The 26,214-nt window shown below is 36.3% G+C and overlaps 1 protein-coding gene across 11 annotated transcripts in view; it reads left to right on the forward strand.

Moving 5' to 3' along the window:
* BNC2 (basonuclin zinc finger protein 2) overlaps nucleotides 1-26,214 on the forward strand; it is a 415,572-nt gene that overhangs the window by 243,866 nt on the left and 145,492 nt on the right. For 10 of the 11 annotated variants that reach the window (XM_081282134.1, XM_081282139.1, XM_081282132.1 and 7 more), the window contains one exon: nucleotides 25,096-25,198. In XM_081282134.1, coding sequence (XP_081138260.1) covers nucleotides 25,096-25,198 — 103 coding nt within the window. Of the gene's footprint in view, nucleotides 1-21,696; nucleotides 21,838-25,095; nucleotides 25,199-26,214 lie in introns of those variants that run through there. The other variant, XM_081282142.1, reaches the window with a different exon arrangement.

Below are 26,214 nucleotides of genomic sequence, written 5' to 3' on the forward strand. Positions count from 1 at the left end.
TATTTTGTGAGGTGCTTTCCTTTGTACTGCCGTCCTGGTTGTGGTCACAGGTGTGCTGGGTCCTTTGTGACCCTTTCCCTCTTCCTCACCATCATACTGTGTGATACTGAGTAATATCGTTATTATGTTTCTAGCTCTTTTCTATAGAATTGGGGGCCGGATCAGTTATATTTACCCACAGTATTTATGAAGTACAAATAATTTGACATTAAGGGATAAAGTCGAGTTGTTTTGCCATCTTAAGGACTTGGGATCAGCAGACAAAAGCCAACAGAGAACAATAAGTACATGACAAAGCCAAACTTATTTTTTTCCATCTCCGAATTCAGTCAAGACTGAGGACAGGGAGAGACCAGAGTTTTGAAGAACCAAGGGCAAGATCAGACTAGAAAAATACCAGGTAAAGGATTCAAGATACTGTGGAGAAATTGGGAAGAAGAAATACTTCTGTGAAAAAGGAAAAGATCACAGATATTTCTGAGAGTTCAATAGAAATAAGTTTTTTTTTTCCCCCCTCCGATTAGTTTGAATCAAGAACCAGAAAAGAAATGTGCTCCAGCATATGTTCCATGAGGCATATTCCTTGCTAGGCCTCTGCAGTCTGGGCGCCTGAATAGTGGCAGCCATGTACCCTTATTACCTGTAATATCAGAAAAGGAAGAATTGAGACATCTCCCTGTTTCCCTAAAGAGACTAAGAAGAGTGCATGATCGAGCTCCTTTTTTCTCTGTGTTCATATTTTGCTTGTTTTCCATTTGAGTTCTAAACTTTTGTCCTGGAGTAGATCAAGCGGCTTTTCATCTTTGTGCATTTGGACTCCTTCCTCAGTTCACTTCTCAATGAAGCAACACTAGGTGAGGGACGCCTTCTCTGTATATCATAGCACCCTCTGTTTATCCCCTTGTACTGCAAATTGCTTATTTATTTGTCTTCTAGTCAAGAGATTCTGGAGGATACTTCCTGTTTCATACCATCTCCATCTCTAATCCTGGGCATGGAGCAGGCATCCAAAAAGTATTCATTGAAGTAAGGATTTGTGTTTGTGACTTTTACTGTAAGAGCTGCCTGAGCCCATGCACAGTGGCTCTGAAGGGGCCCCTGGGGTACTTTTTACTCTAGCCACACAATGATCACAGTTGGCCAAGCTTGGTCCATTTTGTCTAATTCAGACAGCCTGGGCTGAACTACTTCTTTCACAAAGCTGTGTTTTATCTACTGCAGAAACAAACAGAAATCCCCAAATCTCTCCTGTACAGGAGACTAGGAATAATGTTTAAGAAGGATAAATTCATGCTAAAAACAAATTGATTCTTAAAATTATGTAAATCTTGAGTTTGAGGAAATTTGGGATGTATTGGAATTCATGAGTGTAACGAAAGAGGAAGTTGAAGTGGAGTTGACTTTCAAGTTCACATCCTAGTGAATGATAGACTTGGAAGCAGTACCTCAGGTTTTAGGTCTCCTTGACTCCTGTCCAGTTCTCTCTTTACCATACCAACTCATACATCAAGTGGTGAGAGTATATCTAAATGTGGAAACTGTCTGGAAGCCATATACTGTTCATATTATAAACTTATTTCTCTGTCAGCACTTATCTTGTCTAAAGTAAGGATTAATAATGATCATAATAGTTCTATTTACTATTTAATATATGTCTGGCACTGTGCTTGCCTCTTAAAGTATCTCTCATGTACCTGAAAACCAAAACCCTTGGTGAAAATACTACCATTCTCTTGTTCCAAGCAAGGAATGGAGGGTTCAGAGAAGATAAATAACTTGAAATAACATAGTAAGTGTAGACCAAGTAGCCTTAGGGAAACTTCTCTGCTCATGGAGAATGGAAGCAAAGGGTAGATTCAGTACACCACAGGCTCCCCGTTCTTTGTAACTTGCCTTTCACTCATAAGAATTAGACACCTGAAGATTCTTGAGGTTTTCCTCACTATGAACATTACTCTGTGGTCTCTACTGGTAGTGTGGTGGGCTCAGGCCATGGTTTTGATACCAGGCAATGTTGTCTTCAGAATAAATGGAGGGTCTAGAAACCCTATCTTGCCGATGAAAAAAATTTTCATGCACTAACCTTTTGTGGGTGCCAAATTTCTTTTGTTTTGTGTTTTAAGAAAGGTATCAAGTTTTGTTAACTCATTGATTAGGTCCATAGAGCTTAGAATATTAAGAGAATTGCCATGTGGAAGTCTTAACTGTCTAGACATGATAGTAAAACACCACCACAGACTTCAAGAAGACATGGAAAGATGCTCATCAATAATGAAAGCAACTGTGTGACATACATGAACACGTCAGACACTGTTGTGCTCTTGTAGAGTTGTTGGTTTCTCTGTGTATTTTTAACAAGTTTGGTAAGGTAGGAGAACCAAAAACACTTTCTGTTTATTTTTTTTTAACTTTGAAATTTTATTTTGTAAGAATATAATAAAGTTAAGTATTTATCCTCAAGTATAGCCTTTATCAAGGTTTCTTGCTTAGACCTGCATCACTTGCCAAAGGACTGCTGAGCTAAACTGGTTACGACCAAATTGACAAGTGTGAACTTGGTCCTGTGTTCCTTTTAAATGGTACCTCAGAGGCATCCCACCCCCTTCCTCTACAGCCCTTCACTTTCTGCTTTTATTTTTTCTTTCTTTTCCTTGTTTCCTTAGTTTTTCCCCTTAGCATTACTTTTATCAAAGCTAATCCCTCTTTTAAACTCAAATACCTGTTTATTTCGCCCTTCTGATCAATTCTTCACTGTCTCGGCCACAATTTCTTCTTTATTAATAATGTTTAAAGATAATCCCTTAAAGTATTTTTCTTCAGTTTCTCAAACTTTTGTGCTCTATACATTTCTTTAATTCATTCTAAATACATGTGCTGACTAGTTTATAAATAATTAATTCTCTTACTTACGCCCCTAAACATGCTCATCATTGAAGCTGGAAGCCTTTTCTTCCATCCTAGCAGTGATATTCTAAATAGCCGATTTTTCAAAACAATTCTTGGAAGGTAGACTAACTTATTAAATGTCACTAAGTATAACAGTTTGTACTCTGGGGTTTACACAAATATAGTATGTCCTGTTTTATTTTCATATTTCATGTATTCCCACTTGGGGTTCTTTTTTTTCTGACAATAAGAACAACTTCTATTCAGTCCCCCTAAATATAAGGAGCACAGAATTATGTATCATTGTTACTTTACAGAAGTTTTGGGCAAAAATAAAGTTTTTAAAATTGAGAGGTGGTGAAGAGACTGGATGGCAAATTAGACTGAGAGAATTAGAATTCTGGCTCTGCCTTGGCAAAGTTAATGTCTCCAGGCTTTTTTTTTGGGGGGGGGGTGGGGGGAGTGGGAGGCAGTCTCAACCAGTGAAATTGAGATAATGATAGTTTGATACGTTTCTAATAGGGTGAGGTCATAGTTAAATGAGTTTGTCTCTTTAGCGTTTAGAACACTGCTTTCTACATGGTAAGGTATGTAAGAAGTGTTGGCCAGTATTACTAAACTCTAATTTTGTTGACAGCATATGAAATATACACAACAAAAATATTTATACTTTAAAACAATCAATCTTTTATTTTCCTTCTGGTGATACTGGTGATTGCCAGTGATCCACAGCATTTTTTAGTTTTTAGTTTGAGAAAAGGGTCTCACTGAGTTTCTGAGGCTGGCCTCAAACTTGACATCCTCCTCTCTCAGTCTCCCTCAGCAGAGATTAAGGCCACCACACCTAACTAAAAACACTTAATCTTGATATAAGGTATTTCCTCTCTTCCTTCTTACTAATTTATTGCTGGTGAATTAGGAAGATTGACATAGCCTATCTTTTTAACATATTGTTAGGAAAGCAGTTGCAATGTTAAATGTACTGTTTTTCTAATGGTGAGTCATTCTTCAATGAGGGCACATATGTAAAGTCAATGTTAAAAGAGAGACATGCCTTAGGAAAGTTTGTACTCTATTTTGTATTCCAAGAATGAGGGGATTTGTTTGGTATGGTAGCCTTGAAATAAATATATAAACCTAGACTGACATCAGGAAGTATTTTTGTCTTTTGCTTTATAAGGTTTGTTTACTTGATTGAGGTAAGATTCACATCACATGAAATTTATCATTTCAACCATTTTAAAGTATGCAACTTAATGGCTTTTAGCATCACAGAGTTGTGCAGCCATCACTACTATCTTACGAGATATTTTTAATAGAAAAGGATTTATATTTAAAGAAAATTTTATGAATTTTGCTTTGAATTCACACTATTGTGTAGCCTTTAAAAAATAGTGTTTCACCAAATTAAAAAATTTGCCATGTAATGAATATTCACAGAACATTGCTTTTCTTTTATAAAGTGTTTTTAAAAATCTCTAAGCTAAGGGGGGGGTAGTGGGAGAGAAAAGAAAGAGAGAAATGTTATAATTAAGGTACTGTATAAGTATCTGTTTTATAATGTAAATTCTGTCCTGCAAGAAATTGTGTTTTGTTCTTGTGGTACTGGGGATTGAACCCAGGGTTATTCTGGGCTATATCCCCAGGCATTTTTTTTTCTACTTTGAGACAGGATCTCAATAAGTAGCCCAGGCTGACCTTGAATTTGTGATCCTTCTGCCTCAGTCTCCTGAGTACTTGGGATTATAGTGCTCCACCATGCCTGGCTGTGTTTTTAAGATTGTGAACTAATTAGAAAATTATAAAAAGACATTTTGCCAACATCCAAATCAAATAAAACTCAGACTTTTAATATTGTTTTTGTAAGAATATTTTATTTAGTGCCCATAGTCACAGAAAGTTTTATTTACCTCAGTTTAAATCCTGTTATATCTGTTTATATTTGTCTTGAGGAAAAAACAAGTGATTATACAGGTAAAATTGCTAAATGTATTAGTAATCAGAATTATGGCAATATTGTTTTATAAATATTGAATATGTAGGCTGATTTTTGGGAAATGTTTTGAAATCAGCCTAAACAGGGACAAATTTTTTTAAAGACAAATTTATGTTTGTATATGCATTGGTAAACTCAGGTTAGATGTTGAGCAGAAACACTAGCAGAGGTTTGGGGTATTGGCTATTAATCGCATCTAAAATTAAAATGTTACAGAAAACTTTTTGTTGTTGTCACTTGTCCTCTTCCAAACTTCTATATTCTTTAATTTCTGTTCATGCTGAAGTAGACCAGAAAGGATGCTCTGTTTTGGGGGCATTTTTGTTATGACATTTGAGATCTTCTTATTTGTGGTAAATAATGTTTTTATGCATATATGTTCAATGTTTTCAACTTATTTTTGTCCTAACTTGACACAAAAATAGTCACTTTTTTCTCTCTTTTTTTTTTTTTGGCCTATTTTTGTGTCAAGTTAGAACAAACCTAATAGTTAAATGATTAGCAGATATATACTTTGGTAGCATTTAATAGACCTATTTGTTTCACATTAAAAGAATATGAAAACTTTAATTTTTTAAAGGATTAATGGTATTCTTTTCTTAAAAACTAAATATATAATTTGTTGATGGACCACATTTATATGTGTTGCTGAGAATGTAACCCAGTGCCTCACACATGGTAGGCAACTGTTGTACCCTTGAGCCACAACCCTAGCCCTGAAAACTTTAATTTTAACCAGTCACAAGTCTTCTTGTTTTCTAAAACACTAGCATTCTATCTAATTCTGTGAGTATATTTTGTTTTCTGTGCTATAACAGCATGCATGCATGCGCGCGCGCGCACACACACACACACGCACATATATATAATAAAGATGGAATAAAGTTTCTGGACCTGACTCTACATCAAGAATGAGAACCTTCCTGTTTTCAGTGCCTGACTTCATCCCTTCCTGGACAAAGGAGTAGGGTTACTTTTTCTTCTTGATAAATTTAACCTTATCAATATTGATTTGACAGAGGCAAAAAAGAGTAACTAACCATCAACGTCTTCTCACACCATGGGCTACTACTTCAGAACAATATTCTATTAATGAAATCTCTTGATTTTAGGAATTTCCAAAAGTTTCCATGGATGACCCATGTAATGCTCTTAATACATGAAGTAAGATGGTTCCCTCTGTTTCTAAAGTATTTGACTCATCATTTTATTTGATAATATTACAGGGAGTCAAGGAATAACATAGAGAGCAGATGAAATGAGGATTTGGCAGCATTAGATGATAAAAATCCATCTTCCTGGAGGCAGTTAATACAGAAATGTAAAAATGTTCCCATCTGTCTAAGCCATCAGTTTCTGATGTAGTCCCTGGAGGAAGTGGCTGCAAAGTCATTTCCACCTAATGGGTTGTTAGGTTGCCTCTGTATGTAAGTTGGTGGTTGCAGCCCACTTCCTCTAAGACAGAGGTCCATGTCTCTAAAACCCCATCACAGCTGACACTAATTGGCATTGCTGTCGGCTTGAGCTGTGCAAGTAGGCCAGAGTGGGCAGAGAGTGGGGCACTGATAGGGTGTGTGGCATTGAGGGGAGGACTTCTCAGGTTTTGTTAGAGGGTCCATATGTTTTGATTTTCCTTTCCTTTCCTTTTTTTTTTTTTTAAACTATACCCAAATCTGCCTTTATTAAACTGGATAGACTGTCAGTGCCCTACCCAAACCTTCACCAGCACAGCCGCTGCTGGTCCGGCTGCCATTTCACAGCAGGTCAACGCCAGCCAGTAGTCCCCTCGCCCATCCTCACAGCTGCCTGTCGCAGTTACCATCTCCATGCCTCAGACCCCGGTTCTTGCAGTTTATAACACGTTCAGCATTGTTAGTTGACTTGGGGAAAATTTATTGAGAGCCCCTGTGCTGAACACCATATCACTGGAAAATAGTCCTCACCTTGAGGATGAAAAGCTCCATTAGGTAAATAATCTTATTAGTAGTAAATATAGTCAATAAATACACTACCTTTTAACTCAAATTTTTACACATTTAATGAGCTAACATTCTGTGATATATTTTTTTTTCTTAATTTAGAAGCCAGAAGAGGGCATATTAGTCTTTCAAAAATCAGTTTGGGAGCCGTTTGGTTCAACAGTTAAAATTACTGTAAATTAAGCAAAGAATTTGCTTTGTATTCATAAGGGTTAGGAGTAAAAGATTTAGTTGCTACAAGGTGTTTGGAATGACAAAACATATGAAAACAAATTAGCTCCCTTTCCTTAGAAATTTTTAAATATGTCAAAACTTGCAGGATATGGCTTCCACACTTTGATGATTCTGTTGATTAGAGAAGAGAATCATTACTGAGCACTTTTTGTATTAGGCTGTACTGGTCACTTTCCTGTATATTATTTTTTTAAATTTACAGAATTTACCTGATTCCCAATTACAGAAATTTGTGACTTCTCCATTCATTGCCAGCTGTAGGCAAACTCTCAGCTTTCTTAAATGCATATTGAAAAATTGGTGAGTGGTGGCAGTAGGGAGGAAGGGAATTACTATGGGAATTGATTAGTCATGTTAATCATTTATGTCTTTTCCCTACATCCATTTAAAATGAAAATGGATAGCCATTTAGGTTCCTAGACCCTGCCCCCCTAGCTTCCTCTTCCCTCCCCATCAGTTTCAGGCCCAGGAGTATGGAGTAGGATCTTGCTTCAACAGTTGGCTTGGACCTCAGCTCCCAGTGAGAGGCTCTGCTTTCCAATCTTGGAAAAGCTCATGAGGCCTTCCTCAGGAAACTGCTCACTTCCCTAGCAGTGTCCAAGGGGATGCATGAGTTTGGGATTTTCCTTTACCCCTGAAGTCCTTTAAACAAAACATCGACCTGCATTTACGTCCATTTATTTCGTCCTGAGCACAGTCCTGTGTCTCTTAACTCATTGACAATAGTGTAAACAGTTACAGGCAGGACTAGGTGAGGCCAGTGAGGTTCCTGAGGTGCAGAGTCTGAGCAGTGAGGAAGTGCTCCTTCTCATGGCTGTACAAGTGGTCTTGAAGTGCTAATGCATCAATTCTGGAGTATGGTACTGCACCTCTGTACTTCTGTAAAGTGCTATAGATGATTCCGACACAAAAATACTTTCTTTCACATGTAGTAGGTAAGGGTTTTGTTTTGCTTTTTTTAAAGAATTGGAAACTTTTGACCTATACTCAACAATGAGATTGTGCTGCAAAAACCTTGTTTTCTCAGGACATTGATAAATCTTACCTTCAATTTACAGACTCCTCCCATCCCATCTGAGATGTCTAAATAATAAAAGTTATACCATCACAAAAATTTAAGGCAAGATGCAGTTTTATATTGGAGGCATTATTAACACATTTTGCATTTTTCATTCCTTGTCTTGATATATTTTGTTTTCTTTACAAAAAGCTATGGTGCCTGACATCTATGTATAGAGGTTTACATTATGAACTTGAGCATAATAGCCTCACACAGAAACTAACTTTATTAGCTGATTACCATTTTAGACAGCTTCCGGCACTAGAGAATTCCCCACCCCCATCATTAACTTTTTAAAATTAAATAAATAGATTGATTAGGAGGAAAATCCATATTTTAACAAATTGACACACAATCAAAACTACTTTTCATGTAGGTAAACATAGAAAATGATGTTTTGACAGCTGAATGTGGCTAGATAAATATGGTGTGCACTAACTAAAATTTGTTAATCTCTAATTAAGAAGTAAAAAGCTAAATATATCAGTGAGCCAGTTCCCTAAAAGAGATTAATACTATCTAAATGCACACCCACTTAAAATTCTACTGTTTCTATTTTGTTCTGAAACATACCATCTGGCAGCTGTGTCTTGGTGTTAAACAACTTGAACATAGGTAATATATTTTACAATTAAAATAATAGCCTCACATTTGCTGGATATGATCAAACATAAAATATTAAAGCATGCTTGCTGTCAGCTCTGTGGATATTCAGATAATGTTTCAGTGAAAATCATATTGAATTGTGCTTTCTAGATCTATTTACGTTTCACTCAAGTAAAGCATACTAATTGTACAAATAGAGTAGGAAACAACCAGTTTATAAACTGCAAGGTGCTTTCTAGAAACCCATCTATTTAGGGTTTTTCTTGGTTATTTAAAATATATAATGTATTCTAGTTACAGGTTTCTTATACTTAAGGGCTCAAAATGTGGGTAAGTGATAAATGCAGCAAAACTTAGTTGACTGCCCCTGCTTTCCTTATCCTTCTTCATGGACCACCACAGCTGGTCTGTCTGCATTGCTCATCAGTAGTATACTGGCTTGTCCTACAGTGTTCACATTGATGAAGTGGGAGTACTATTACATGCAGAAATGCCCTCTACATCATCAATGAAAAATTCTGATGCAGGAAAGTATTGAATGTATCTGAATATATTACTTGCTTTTCTTGTATTGCCTGCTTTTAAGTAAGATGCTATTAGTCTACCCATTTGATTCTTCTCCAGAACAGGTAAGCAGCTCAGGAGGGTTTCATCAACCAGGGCAGAGAATTCAAACTGACCCCCTCAGACTACTTTAAACTTTGTGAAAAGACAAATGGAAGGAACCACACCTTTGGAGAAGGTGTTAGAAAGGTGTGTTTTGTCACAACAGACTGCTGTATGTAGGTTTTCTTTTCATAGCCATCTCTGTGCCTTGCAGCAAGGGAAAGAGAATATTAAATTTCTGCTTCTTCCCTTTTGATCTTGAAAGTTATAAATTTCCATAGCATGAGTTATGACTTAACCCTTCAAATTACCTGGATATGGTTGTCATTAAGCTCATGTCTGATAACTTGGCCTTCAAATTTTAGTTAGGAGGGAGCAGAAGGTGTGTGTACTTCACAACTTCTAAACTCTTAGTGAATGGATATATATAAGTTTTGCCTGTGATCCACCACATTCACTTACAAGGTGCTACTTCTTAGTGTTCAATGGTGTTTACATAGCACGAATGAATGTTGTAGAGACTAGTTTTACATGTAGTTTTCCTTGAAGTGTACCTCTGTTGTTAATTTTTGGTATTTAAACCACAACTTACTCAATAATCCAGGAAGAACGGGGTAACTGCTGAAACTGACCTTAAGGAAATGATATTGAAAATATGAATTTTGAGGTTTGACTTTTTAGAAAATGGGAAGTGTGCCATGTAATTTCCAGGTAGACGCTGCACATGTTGGCCAAGGGTATATACATTGCCTGTGACAGAGCAATGCCTGGCTCTTGAACTGGGATGAGTCTGTTTGTGTGTGTGTGTGTGTATGTGTGTGTGTGTGTGTGTGTGGTTTTTTTTTTTTTGAAAAGAAGTTTTCAGGAGTAGAGAGACAGATGGTAATGGTGTAGGGGAAGGTGTCCTTTTCTGTAACGACAAGGAAACCTAAGGATAGAATGTTACTGGTAGCACTTGGGGGAGAAGCTGGGCATGCATGTGGCTCTACTGGAAAGTAGTTTGTTTCATATCTGTAGAAGGTCTTTTCCCTATAATGGTGAGTCCATTCCACCACATATAGGCCACCACGAATGTTTACCTCTTCTCATTCTTATCTGAATTGAGAAAACAAGGCAGGGATTTCTGCACAGCAGTTGCATATTGGGGTAGTAAATACATGCTGGATGTTTCTTGTGAATGTTATAGTTTTCATTTTCAGAAAGTTATCCCTGGAATTTGTAGATAGTACCCAGTCATAGCTAAACATTTTAGCAACTTCTATTTTTTTTCTTTTTGGCATTCATAGAATTTTACAAAAAAGTTATGTCCACTTAAAAGCTTCTTCTGCTTTCATTTTTCCTCCCCACTGTGATAATACTTAGAAACATGAGTTTAATGTGAATTATATATATTTGTGGCTTCTTAGTGGTCTAGCAGATTTCAATTTCTTAGAAATTTGTCATGAAACCAAAAAATTGTCAGACAGCTGTAAAGTGTCCTTCAAATGGTGTGAATAGTGATGAAGATTTTACTTCATTTCTTTTAATTATCCATGCTACTATCAATAATGTAGTATTCGGTTCTTATTCTCTTCAGGGAGGCACATAGGGCCTCTTCCCCAGGAGGCACATCTGCGTACCCTGAGAGACAAATTACTTGTTTGTGTCCTTAATTATTTAATGAAGAGATTTAGTGACATCTCAAAACATAGATTTAAGTCCTCAAAACTGGAGGGGACAACATTGGAAAACCAGGAATAGAATGAAAGAGTATCATCTTTATATGATAGATGAATTATGATATTTAAAGTCACACCCAGCTTCCTACTAACAGGAGTGAATTTATTCTGCACACAAAGATTACAGGGGAAAATGACATAAAAATACATGCAGATAAAGCTTCTGTCTTCTCGTGTGTAAAGCACACATCTAAATAAATGTCTATTTGTGTCCATATACAGTTAAAGGACACTTTCCTGTGAAATAATGCATTCCTTTAGAATTGCTGTAGACTTTCATAATTTTAAAAAACATTTCTATTGTAACCTACATCAAAAGGGCAGCCGTTTTTTTTTTTTTTTTTTTTTTTTTGTATCTGACTATACATATGCATTATAAAAAAGTGAGTCTACTGTAATTACCAGTTTGCAGAGCAAATTCCTGCAGGGTTTGTACTCTCCCCATTAGTAAAAGAGATAAGTTGAAATGTATTAAAATTTCACTGTACAACTGGGAGTTTTTGTTCACAGTAAATGTGTTAATGTTTCTTCATTGCTTGACTGTTTGTGTTTAAATTTAGGCAGCGTGCCCAACAGGGACAAAATTATAGGATAAAGCAATGTATAAAAGAAAATCCTTCAGAGAGCACCAATAAGACTCTTTTTAAAAATAAGCAGTTACATATAATAGTACATGGCTGTAGCCACACAGAAAAGTTTTATCTGTCTATTTCAGAATTATTGGAATTTTTCTTCCCTTGTGTAAAAGTTAAGAGGACCAAGCTTATGTCAATAGCTAATACACTTTGATGTGAAAACATCTTTTATTTTATTCAGTGTTACTCCTATAAAAAGAAAAAGGAACGATTCCTTCTTGTTGTCCTTATGATGAAGAGAGGCTAATAGCATTTCGAGAGAGAGGTGATAGATCAGATTTTCTTCCCTAGTAAAGGAATTCTTTCTTGTTAAGAATTCTAATTACAGTCAGTTATATTTGGGGAGCATTTTTCTCTGCTTTTCTTTGTTGCTATGAAGTTAGTAAATACAATTATTCACATAGATAGGCTTACATTTTGAAAAATTAATCTACAGCCATTATCACCTAGTGTGGATATATAATGAAATTCACAAGCACAGGATAAAGGCTCCTATTTTTCTGCAGTCTAGAGAGAGCAGAAGCACAGTTATCTGTAAACACGGGCTATCTGAGCTTGAGCCAGCTATCGAAGCAGCCCTGCTCTCTCTTTAAGTGTTGAAAACATATTGTAGTTTATACTGTTTACCTTTTGTAGCTTCTGCTGCTTAGCTTTCTATAAGTGGAAATGAAAGAGTTTGCCAATATCCATACACTGCCCCTCAGATCTGTGCAGGCCTCGCATAGCAGACCATGATACAAAACCAAACAAACAAAATAAAAATATCAATCTTCACTTTGAGATGCTGCTATCCTAGAAATCATGTTTCAGAATTTACTCAGTGATCGTGTATACAGATATGTGGGTGGGTGGGTGGGGATATGAATGTGTGTGTGTTTGTTTCAGTTGTTTGTATCCTGACATACATATACCTATAGGATGATGTGAAAAACCCCTTGAGTATATTATGTGGAAAATTTGCTTTCCTTAAGAAAATGTATTTTTCTCTTAAAGGTTGATTCACACCCCCCCCATACAAAAGACATTGAATTTTTTTTTTTTTACTTCCTTCTCTGTACTGTTCTTTAAAACATGAATTTTTAACTGATAGACCTTGAAGTCCTTCAGAGTCATTACTTTCTTTTGGCTAATTTGTAGAAAGGCACCATATGAAAATTGGATTTTTGATCTGATGGAGTGATTCTTGAGTTCTTATGAACCATTTATAGTCTATCAAGTAAATCCTTCTTAGTTCACGGATTATTGACCCAATGGACCATATTAGCTGCTTCGAAGCTGTTATAGCCCATTATGTTGATTCAGCTGACACATATGTGAACCCAGTCCACATGCCCAAGATGACATTAACATTATTCTGGAAGGCTCCCTTTTTTCCCCCCAGCACACTTTCTATTTATTTCTTAATTTTCAAGAGTTAACTCAAAGTTCCTGACAACCATTGCATAGGTCTCTCAATTTGCTCAGTGAAGTTGAAGCATTTGTTAGCAGCTAGCTGGCCTGCTCCTTGCTGTCTTCCTCTATAACTATACGTCTTTTTGTCTTTTAAACCAACTAATCTTTAAAAGCAAAAAGAGAATAATGTTTTTTTCAACACTCTAGGGCACATTTTACCCTCAGATGCTCATAGATTCCATAGAAATTTGTGGGATTTCTCTCAGCATCTGAATTTAGTCCTTTGAATTTGAGAAAACTACCTTTTAGAAGAAATGATAACACTGTATTTGTGTTTTTTAAAAATGTATTACCTGAGAGGTTTCTCTTGAAAAATTCCAGTGACTCTTAACCACTGGTAAAACTGAGACGTGCCTTCATTGATTTATACGAAGCTGTAATGAAGCCAGCACGGTTTCAGCACAGACCCTGGGGAATCTGTGACCCCACATAAATAACACATAAGGAGGCACACAGACCGTTCCTCATATCATTATTATTATTTCTAATAGGTGTGATTCTTGTGGTGATACCTGCTTTTAGGCAAAACAAAAACAAAAACAAAACATATTCTTATCAGGGATAATTACAATGTAGTTACATGCACAATGGAAAGTATTAAGGTGTTTGTTGGTATGTGTTACTAATAGGCATTCCCAAGACAGGTATAAGCACAAAGCTACACAGTAAACCAAGTGTTCTTGGGGGTACCTTGTTTCGCTTTGTTTTTTCGGAGTTTGACATTTCTTAATATAACCATTCTAAAATTCCATAAAATACTGTAACGAATCCCTTTCTTTTTCTAAAATGTACCACTGTTTGTAGGAAATCCTAGTGAAAGTTATTAACTGCCTACTTAGCAGTTTCTCTCACTTTTTCAAGTGGCTTAGACCTCTACCTGTCCCTTTCCCTTTCTTAGCAGTTTCATTTGTATTGAGCTGTGAACTCTTATTGGAACTGAGAAAACATCTGAGGAAATCTCATTGAGGTTGGGGTGGCAAGGGGGATTACCCCTTTCCTTTCCTATGGTGTGCAGCCAAAGCAAAACAAGCACTTGCTCACTGGCTGTGGCCATTTAGGGACATCCCAGAGCCTCTTTCTGCTGTTTGAGAAAGCTCTAATTTCAGGGATTTTTATGGTTAAATATGAGAATGTATTTGAAGTATCATGCAAGTTTTATAGTGCTGTACAAACATGGGGTATTATTATTCTCACAAAGGCTGCCTCTTTGGCCTGAGTGATTAGTTGTCATTTGAAATGATAATTTATAAAATGCAACAACTTTCTTGTTGCTTCACTGGGGTAAATTTTTAATAAACCTAGAGGAGTAAATTTTGTTAAAGGGTCACCTACTTTATGCTCTTGCTTGGTAAATGGACTGATTACAGTGCTCTGGCTTTTGGAGTAAAGTGACCAGCTCCTTCATACCTAGGATAAAGATTTAGTGGAATTCTCATTTTGGAGGGGGTGGTGTGATGGGAATTGAGCCCAGATCTGGTGCAGTCTAGGTAAGTTCTCTACCACCCAGCAGTACCCCCGACCCAAATCTCCTTTCTGAAAGAAGGCCTTTGCAAGTCATCTGGAAAGGAAGGGTATACATTTGGTACAACTTCAAGGTTTGGGTTACTCCCTTAGCTCTCAGCTTGTTCACCAGACTGGAATTGTTATGCAAATCAATTGTTCTTCCCAGGATTAGGAGGTGCTCCTGAAAGACCAGGACTTAGGCTGCATCTTCTCTTGCTTCTTGCTTAATGAGGAGTAGTTTTTTTGTAAAGCGTTTAAAGGTTTATAAGTCTTGTTGCATCTCATTATAAATCCCTTCCTTATTAATGTCTTCCCTATCATATTATATTAGTAATTGTTTTCATGAATGCCACAGAGAAATGTAATCACATTACCACCTTTCAAATTACATTAGTGAAAATGAATAAAATGTATATCAATGGAATACAAAATTGCTGATTCAACATTAAGGAAAAATGAGATGATTATTACTTAGTATTCTTGTGATAGCCAAGGTACTTTGGTTCCTTATATGTAGTTATATATTCCAGTAAATGCTGGGTTTAGGTAGAATGTAGGTATTTTTTGTGATGTGCTCACTCCTTATTTTCAATTAGGTGATAGGTATATATATGGAAAGAGTATTTTCTTTCTACTTACATCATCATAGCTGCCGAAGTAGTCTGTAACATTTGTAAGTATACAGGCAATAAATAGAAAATTTTAATTGTTAACTATTAGGTAAGAAAATTAAGTGGGTTTTTTTTTCTTACACCCAAATTGGATGCCTTTTTATTTCCTGATTCTCTAATATTACTAATTGCCTAACAAAATAGCTTGTATTACCATAGGCCTAATTTAATTGGGGGGAAAAGCATCCACACTCCAAAGCTTGCATATGCTTTGATGCCATGGAAGCATGAGTATTTTCCTTATGTAATTGGCTATATCCCGCTGTTGATTTTTACTCCGAACTCTTAAATTATTTAAATGGGGTCTTCCTCATGTCGATTGATAGTAGGTTGTGATGGTGAGGTAATGACTACAGATGCTCATTGCAGCTGTGTCTGTGAAGATTTATGTGCTTGTGTGTGTCCCTTTCTCCTATTTGTATTTACATATGCACACAGTCATGGAGCATTCACACCCAGATATAAAGATGGACCCACAGTTTATGGTGTTCTCTCTTTTCCCCTCTCCCTAAACTGAATTTGTTTCTCAACTGAAGTAATTTTTCCACCACTGCAAATTGAAGAATGTTTTTGGTTATAGACTTAACAGAATTTACCTGTGTCATTTTAAAACAAAATTTCCTAAGTGTGTTGTAGTATACTGATGTTAGTATTACTAAATATTACAATTGCCTGTTGTTTTTGTTATAACATCCAAATTTTTTTTGAAGGATGCCCTGGATTTTCCTAATAGAAAAATGGCAATGGATTTTAAAAATAATTGTCTGGTTTTGAATGGATAATTAGGTTTTATGGTTTGAAAATGGAAAGGATTTTCAAATTTAAGTAGCAGTGAATTTCCTTTGTTCACCTTCCATGCCTTAACATATTTAATTTTTACATATTGAAGACCTACTGGGTGAAAGATATAGTGATGCATTACATCTTCTAGGTACGAGATCTTATGGAATTAAACTGTTAGCACCACTAAAAATAAGTGCTATGATGGAATAGTGAGTACTCCGTATCATTCAGCTGTGATACCATACCAGCCCCACCCCAAATCCTAGGCAGCTAGTTATCTATTTTTTTTTTTACATTTATTTTATTTATTTATTTTTATGTGGTGCTAAGAATTGAACTCAGGGCTTTGCATGTGCTAGGTGAATGCTCTACTGCTGAGCCACAACCCCAGCCCTATTTTTGAAACCCCTGTTGTGGACATTTCATATGCATGGGATCATACTGCTTTTAGTGACTTGCTTATTCAACTTTGCATAATGTTTTCAAGGTTCATTCATGTTTTAGTGTGTATCTGTATTTCTTTTCTTTTTATGGCCAGTTAATATTCTATTATATGAATGTACCCATGTGTTTATCCGTATGTTATTTGATGGATGGTTAGTGCTTTTTTTTTTTTTGTATCAGGGATAGAACTCAGGGATGCACAACTACTGAGCCATGTCCCTAGTCCTCTTTATTCTTTTCATTTTGAGACAGAGTCTCTCCATAAGTTGCTTAGGGCTTCACTAAGTTGCTGAGGCTGGTCTCAAACTTGTGATCCTCATGCCTCAGCCTCTAGAGTTGCTGGGATTACAGGCATGAGCCATGGTGACCTGTGGTTAGTGCTTTTTTAAAGCGAACTCAAAGTGAGGTTTTAAATCTCCTGATTTTTAACAGTAATTGTGTTCAAAGGTCATCCTTCCCCAGTTAATCTTCTCTGTTTCTTTGGATTTGTCTGTTGTAGAGACGACATGTTTCCTTGGTTCATAATTTGTTTCCTCTTGGTGTTTGTTAAAATTTAACCATCTTTGAACCGACCAGTCTTCTGTGTTCACCACATTGTCCAGTGTTTAAATCCATGGCTCAGCGGTAGAGCGCTTGCCTCATATGTTAAGGCACTGGGTTCCATTCTCAGCACCACATGTACACAAATTAATAAAAGTCCATCAATAACTAATAAAATATTTTTTAAAAATCTATGGCATTTGGTCTTCGTGGTGTCTCTAGATGGAGTATGTGTTTTCAAATCTTCTGACTCAGTCACACAATGGAATAACTTGCTTTCTGTTGAAAAGACACCAAGAAGTTTTAGAGCATGTAGGTACAACAAAGTGATCACTTTTATCAGTTTGCCATTTCTTCATATGCCATTAAAAACAAATATATAAATGTAAAGTTTTTTTTTGAAAGATTAATTGATTTAAATTTTTTTCTGGTTTTCTCACCACCATACAGGATATATACTCTTGCCATAATTTTTCATTATATGAAATTTTAAATGACTGTGTAAGCAGACAGAATAGCTTCATTGCTTTTCATTTGCTGTTATTACTGTTACATTATTACTATCATGAGTTTCGGCATTTACGTGATAGTTTTAATACTCTTCTGGGCTCTTAACTTTTATAGTAAGGTTTTCTTATAAACTCTGTGCAGTGCCTATTTAAGCACAGATTTATATATATTTTTGCATAAATTTAGAGAACATACCTACCTTACTAATTAATAGTGTTATGGTCAGTGTTAGACTTTTTAAATTGGATTTTGGTAAGATCTTTATAACCATGAGTTTTTTGGTCCATGTTCTGTGTCTTTCTAATTTATATTTTATCTAATTTTGATTTATCTAATGTGATTGTAAGACCCTGTAGTAGTACAACAGGTGAATGCCTTTTTATTTTCCTCATGTAAAAGTTTTGTAACCCAAGTCAATTTCTCAAGCAGTTGTGTAGTTCATAATGGTAATAAGTAAACTCAGTGGTTGTCCTGTATTTTTTAATTGTGATAAAGAGAGAATTTCTTTGCTCAAACTGCATCATGATTTGACCAATTTAGGAAGCTGATTTTTTTCTACAAATGCGTATCTTATAGCTTAGCGAACTCAAGGTACTAGGAAGTTGGTTGTTTTCAGTTAATGTTTCATATTATCCATGTGGTAAGAGAAAAAAAATCTCCTGAACATTTTAACAGAGAGAGATTTGCTGATATGATCACCAGTACTGTCATCCAAGGTCCTTAGAGTGTTTGGGGCAATATTTGTAGTAGATTTTTACAGTCATATACATGAAGTGTGAATATGTTTGGCCCATATTTTTGGTTACCCTTTTAATCCAAACTGCCTGGTTGTTGTTACTCAGCGATTACTGCATATATTCTGTAACAGTTCTGGAATAGTTAACTTTCAGATTTATTAGAGATACTTTTCTATTCTATAACCCCCCCCCGCCCCCGCAAGATTGAAGTCTTTGATGAAGTTTTCCTATCTCCTGAAATTGTTCATTTGACCTTTGACACCATGCACACTTTTCCTCTGGGATAGGTGTGTATGTTCAGAGGTGAATGATAAATGTAGTGATGAATTGATAAGAGTTAATTACAATGTAGACTTCTATTTTAGGTCCTCATAGTTTGCCAACTTCTATTCTTCTTTCAAAAGAGAAGATTCAATTTAATAAAAATATTTATTCTTGTTAAAAATAGAAAAGTTGAACCTGTCACTGGTAGTCATTATAGCCAATTAATTTATACACCTAAATTGTACCACCTAAGTTTACAGTAGAAACCAGTGGGGTGGAATGAATGTTATATTGGTGATTAGCTTCTTGTATAATTGAATTTTAATGTGGGTCATGTACTTAAGTATTAAATGTTTAAAAGTGTTTCAAGTAAAATTTCATAATCCAAGTGGTAAATTCCTCTATACTTTCCAGAAATAAAGAAGGAAAAAGAGATTTAAGAAAGGGTTTTAGCTTTGCCTGGTGTGGTGGTGCATGCTGTAATCCCAGCTACTCAGGAGGCCGAGGCAAGAGGATCATGAGTTTAAAACAAGTCTCAGCAACTTAGTGGGGCACTTAGCAATTCAAGGAGACCCTATGTCTAAATAAAATTTAAAAAAAAATTTAAAAGGGCTGGGGATGTGCCCCAGTGGTTAAGTGCCCAGAGGTTCTATCCCCCGTACCAAAAAAAAAAAAAGGGTTTTCAGTTATACATGGGAGATGCAAGAAAGTGCCTATGAAAAGGTGCTTTTTTGTTTGTTTGTTTGTTTTTGTAGAAACAAAACCCAACTGAATCAGTTTTATTTTTAGAGCCCCACCCTCTACTAGGATTGTTCCTTTAAAATATGTGTTTTATGTTTCTTTTTGCCCCATGGCCTTATGTTGTTTTTTGTTATTTTTTTGTCAGGTAACTTGTGTAGATATTCCCAAACAAGGAATAGCTAACAGATTTGTTAATTAGCCTGTGTGTGGGTCTTTGTGAGGTGCACTACATATTAACTGAAGCAACAATTTGTGCTTTCCTGAGAAATGTCATTTGTAAGAAGATTGATGTTCAATTCACATATGCTTGCAGAGTTCAAGCCAGTTATGAGTGTAATAAAGCAAAAGAGACTACAGTTTTAGTGATAACTGAATGTATTATTTGTATAGAACTTTGGAACATATCCAAAAACTTTCAAATGCACTTTTATTTAATATTCAAATATTAAATAAAACCAAACCATGATTGATTTTTAGTAACTTCCTAGTTTGTGTATTTTAGATGTTCTTTTTTTTGGGGGGGGGGCGTCTTGCTTTGTTGCCCAAGTGGGCTCAAGCAATCCCCCTGCCTTAGCCTCTGAGTAGCTGAAACTATCAGTAGTAATTGAGAGATTTGTCTTCCTCTCCACTATATCATTTAAGAGCCTTAAAACAAGAGATAATAATCCTTGTGCCTACCTTTAGGGTTATAGTATGAATGATATGGTATTATGTGTAATGCAAATACAAAGTGTTCATTTATTCATCAAGACTAAATATGCATTAAACATTTTGCAAGGTATTAGAATAAAACTTAATATATTGGGAAGAATTATAAGGGAATAAAAGAATCATTCAAATATAATATGTGGAAAATTTCTGGAGGCAATAAAGATGGTTGTCATTTATTGAGTTTCTGTTGTTGCCAGGCAGGGTACCATGTACTCTATATTATTTCATGTGAGTCTTTTGACACAGTTCTGATGTCAGTGCTACCATCATTTTACATTTGAGGAAAGGAGCTTGGGAAATCACGTATTTTAGTGCCCTTTGAGCACCTGTTTGTTTGCCAGCATACAAGCCCAGCAGACATCTTACCTTTTAAATTCTAGAGGCAAATACAAACCCAAATCAAATAATCACACAGGTCAATACAGTAGTCATAACCTGTGATTAGTGCTATGACAGACAGATCCCTTGTGATGCAGGAGACTGCTAGGGAACTTGCTCTGAATGGGAGACTAGGACAGTTGCCATGGGAATGAATGATATCAGAGTGAAGTCTGAAGAATAGCAGAAGCTCACAGTGCAGAGCAGGGGTTGGAAGGTAGTCAGGTGGAGAGGAGAGCATTGCCTTGGAGAAATAAGCAGTGGACAGGGACGGGGAGATCCACTGGCTAATCAGATAGGATTCCCACCCACTGTTTTTGCTGACAAGAGGTCAAAGATGTAGCCTCAGTAAAGCAAATGCCACATGGAAGAGTCAAATATGTGGGAATTTGAGAAGAGAGAATGTTCACTGGGATGGGGAGAAAAGAGGAATGGGTAGATTAATTAGAGGCAGGATAGTAACCAAGTGAAAGGCAGGAAAGAGAGAGAGAGAACATTTTTGGAGGAAGGCTCTGCTCTGTTCTGTGACTGCCTCTCTGGGAGTGAGATTCTAATTCAAGATCCCTAATCACTTGGGAGGGACACTCACACAAACTTGCACCTTTGACTTTACTAGTTGAATGACTTTGGCAAGGTGCCTAGTTCTTTCTGACTCAGTTTCCTTATTTGTGAAATTAAAGGAGTAATAATATCAAGCTCATGATATTTTCTGAAGATTCAGAGACCTAGTATTTGTCAACTACCTATCAAAGTCTGGAAAATGGCAAAATATTCAGTAAGTCGCAGGCAATATTTTACTGTTGCAAAAATGAATAAAAATGTACGGGTAATAGAGAGGAAGGGATGGCATTTCTCAAACTGGTTTAAGGACTTCCTTCTTCTTCTTCGAGCCTGTGGTCTAAATCCACTCTCAAGTGCCAAACTGTCAGGCCCCCTGCACAGGGACACTGCCTTGCATTTCCTGCCACTTAGCACAGTCCCTGGCTACAAAGTGATGGGTTTTTACATAGTGATATTTAAAGCCGTAGGAGAGAATGAAATTGCCAAATTTAAGAATGAAGAGTCTGGCTCTGGAAAACACCTGTATTTATTTACAGTGGAGAGAAAGTGAGACCTTGCTGCCAGAAAAACTAGGATAGTCCGTCTCTACTGCCCAGGAATGAAGGAGTTAGTGCTGCAAGCTGCATCAACGTCTAGGAGCTAGAGGAGACTAGAAAAGGGGACCAGATGTGATGAGAACATTGCCTATCAGAGAGCGCATTGTGAGGGAGTGAGGGGCAGAATCCAGACAGACAGCAGAGTTAAAATGTAGGTGGTGGCCAGGAAGTAGAAGCACTGGTTGCTGAGTGCATGGATTTCTCTTTCAAGAAATCCCTGGTTCAGGTAAGCAGAAGGAATAATTATTTTCAATAAATTCAGGCTGAAGAAAATTTAAGTTGTTGTCCTCCAGTGGTTGGGGAAATGATAATCATAGAAGAATTGAGGAAAGAGTTACAGAGCACCTCTGATGAAGGGGGTCCTGGAGAACTGGTATCTGCATCAGCTAGACAGGAATGCTGTTCCCTACACAGAGGTGGGAGTAGTGTGACTATGAACTGTTTGCTCTTTTCTTCATCACTGGAATTCCAATGTTTGTAGTTCAGATAATGTGAAGCATATAGCTTGATCTTACACTGAGTGCCCCCACAGAGATGGGGAGGCACTCCTGATTTGCCCAGGGAAGGAAGAAGCAAACCTGCTTACCAGAATGAGAGCTCATCCATTTCTACTCTTCTTGTAATGCATGTGCATTTTTGAGGCATAACGGGCTTTGATAGTTTTATGATAATTTATGTTTTTTAAGTGTGGGTGAGTTGGCAAGTGATCACATTGGTTCTGTTTTGTTGTGAATAAATAGCATGTCAAAGTTTTATGCGGTTTCAAAAAATGTTGTTTAGAGTAAAACTTACTTTGAAGCCACAATAGTCTCTCACTCAAAATATTTATTTAGACCATATTGTTTAGATATATATAATTCCCTTAAGGAATAATTTTAGTCTATATAAGTCTGAATTTAAAACAAATAGACCTTCTGGAATTCATAGAGATACAAAATGGCTATTCCAGTGTTTAAGTGTTTATATACAAAAGGAGTTGAGGTGTTCCAGTGTTTATATATTTAGGTACAAAAGAGTAGAATTCGTAGAAAGGGATGATGATCTGAGAAGTTTAATTCCCAAATGTACCAGACATATAAAATTATTTAGGAAGAGAAAATATTTGAATAATAAAGTAGTTCAGAGTGAGTGAATGAATGATTCGGCTAGTGATAAAATAAATATATATATATATAAATAAAGCAAACCTACAGTCTCCAATCTATTCTGGTATTGAATATAGCTGTAATGAAAGTTGAAGGTGTGCTTTAAACATGGTACCAAATTAGGGCATTTTTGTAAAATAATATCACCAAATCAGTGACTTAAAGTGGCTTATGTTGCTGATGCCTGGATTAAAGATAGTCCTTGAAAAATAATTTCTTTTTTATTGTCCTTCCCTTGATTTTGATAAAGCAGAGGGATTTTTAAAAAAAATATCCTTTGCAAATGTTATTATTATTGCACTTCAAATGTTAATGTTAATATAGTTTTCATATCTGAATTTATAATTTGGTAGACTATAAAGCATCTTGTTTTTAGTGGAAATACTCTGAACTTTTTGGGGAGCATAGTACAATCAAATTGTGAGTTTGCTAACTAACAAATATGTTATATAAAGAAACTATTTGTCAGTTAGAATGTTCTGATACATTGCTAAGTAAAAAAAAAAAAAACATTGAAATTGAAATAAGAACTTTGGGGAGAATTATTTCCCTTTATAACCTATGCTTTCCTTTAATTGCTGATACATGCAGCAAAGTTTATAGCCTAGCTAATATATAGTTGGACAAATGACATTGGAAGACAGTCCCTGAAATATCAGGCAGATTTTATAATTATTTCCCTAGAGGCAAACAGAAAAAATAAATTAGGAGTGAGAGTGAAGTATCAAAGAAGAAAACATTGAGGACTCCAACATCTGAAACTGAAGAAGCACCCATTGAGTTAATGTAAATCAGTGAAAGAGAAATTACTTAAAAGTTGCCTGATCCAGAACATAAGGAACAGGAGAAGCCCTTTCAGCCTTAGTCTCTGCACATGTTAAGATTATCTAACATACTTCCTGTTACAACTCAGCTAGTTTATATAAAAATCCAAATGGTTCCAGGAATGTGAGCATGTGAGGTGAGTGTAGCTTTCAGATACAGAGTTGAGTTGTGCTCACAGAACCCATGCCTCCACCCAAGATCAGTAATCTCTGATAGCATCTAAATCTGCAGAGAGATCTTTTCCGGGCAGTTCAGGTGGTTACAGTAGATTGTTTTTTTTTTTGTTTTTGTTTTTTTTAAAGAGAGTGAGAGAGAGAGAGAGAGAGAGAGAGAGAGAGAGGGAGAGAGAGAATTTTAATATTTATTTATTTTTTCTTAATTCTCGGCGGACACAACATCTTCGTTTGTATGTGGTGCTGAGGATCGAACCCGAGCCACACGCACGCTAGGCGAGCGCGCTACCGCTTGAGCCACATCCCCAGCCCTACAGTAGATTGTTAATCTGTGAATGATCAGACCAAATCCCTTCTGTCTTCAGAATTTCCATGCAAATTAGAATTAAATGTATGAGATAAATTTATTAACTGTAGTCTAGGAGCACAGGTCAGCATTAGCACAATTCTTTACCAGAAGTTTTTATTCATAAAATGTTACATTCCATTTATGCTAATTTTCAATGGATTCACTTTATAATATAAACTGGCAAGATGAATTTTTAAAGTCCTGGTAAGGAAATGAAAGAGTTTTTGTGTGGGTTTCTGTTTTCTAAGATATAGTTGTACTGTTCCAGGTATAAAATGTTCACATAAATGGCTTTTCCTGCATTCTGCTCTAAAAAGTCAATTGAAACTTATTTTCTTCTATCACCATTAAAATAAAAGGAGAATTGTTTTATAGTTTGCAAAATGGGAAAGAAAGTAAGAATTAATAATCAAAGAAAAAATCCCTAAGGGAAAAATTATAAATAATAATATAAATATGCTAAGTCTTATTGAGAAAACAGGAGTGTCTCTCAAAATACATCTGACAGATTAGCAAAGTATTTAAATGAAATTCAGAAGTAATATTGTAACAATATTTTTCTGTTGCGTTTAATTGTATAAACATTTCACTTTAACATTATTAGGATGTATTTTCTTTTTCATTATTAGAAAGTGGATAAACTTAAATGGAAATAAATTAGTAGTACCATTTGTTTCTTTTTTGGATCTCTGCATTTTGAAGAATATATGATCCTTTATTCTTATTCTCCTTGATCTACATTTCTAATTTAAAGGTTACTATGAGTGACTTAAAACATGATTCTGAATGAGCTTTGTTTCTCTTGCCCCCCCTTTTTTTTTTTTTTGGTAAGAGATTTTGATGATATCAACATTTATTTTCAAAATTCTCTAGGTCTCCACCAACATAAATAGCCTTTAAAAATAGAACTGGGAATTATTTATTAAAAATTGTGAAAAAAAGTATAGTACCTTTGAACAGATGCTGATCTTTTTTTCTGCTCTGTTTTTCAGGCCATCCGTTGCACACTGGTAAACTGCACATGTGAATGTTTTCAGCCGGGGAAGATTAACCTGAGGACTTGCGATCAGTGTAAACATGGCTGGGTGGCACATGGTGAGGAAAATCTGGGCTCCTCTTCCTGTTCTTGTTATGTTCACGTGAATGTGTTTTCTTAGAGCAGCCACTGGCCTGTAGAAGAGAGCGGTCAGCTGTGCTCCTGTGTTAGTTAACATTCAGCCTGTGACTCTCAGCATATTCTCGGGCCGGAGAAGGAAGGCTGCAGCAACAGCACTCAGCAGAGGGGCAAGACGTTTATAGGACAGTTGAGCTGTGGGCTTCTTCCTGACATAGCAGCAGCCTGCAAGCACCAGGCCTGATGGAAACTCAGACATACCACAATTGGCCTTTCAGAGTCTGGACCTCAGAGGGAGGTTGGCAAATCCCCCTTGCTTGAGAACTCCTAGATGACTGTGTATCCTTGTCACGTGTTTAGGGCTGAGTTTATCCTTCCAGATGTTAAAATTTGTATGGTCTAACGTGGGTGAGAGGGTGTGACATTATTTGGCTGGTATCTGAAAAAATAATCTATAAATACCCGATTTCAGAGTGTGCTGGGATTAGAGGGGGCAGATGTTGGTGGTGTAGGTGCTGTGTGTAGGTGACATTGGGTTGGGAATGGCCCAAGCGTGGATGATAGTGTGGAGGCTGTTTGCCAGGTACACAGAGCTGTTCTGTCAATGTGCCTTGAGTATGATTTTAACATTTTCTTGTGTATGGTTTACATTTATTGTGTTTAGGTGAAAGGAGACTCTAGAAATAAGCAGGCCCCTTTTTCACCTCCTAGACTGAAGAATTTAAAGATAGGTAATGTTTATAAAAGAAATCCTGGCTTGAGATTTTTTGACAGCCTGGGGTATTGGCTCTTAAGTGGACATATTCTTCATTCCCAAGCAGTGCCAAACATCCAGTGGGTTGTATTTTTTATAAATGTCATGTTATTCTAGCAAGATCTGAGGTAACAACATTGGGCCATGCCTTGAAATGCTTTTAATTTATCATGTACCTAGCTTGTTAGGGCATGTGTGTTGGAATTGCAGGGACATTTCAGCCACATTTCTATGTGAAAGAGA

This window comes from Spermophilus citellus (genome assembly GCF_964194105.1).
Source record: "Spermophilus citellus genome assembly, chromosome: 2".
NCBI classification, from domain to species: Eukaryota; Metazoa; Chordata; class Mammalia; order Rodentia; family Sciuridae; genus Spermophilus; species Spermophilus citellus.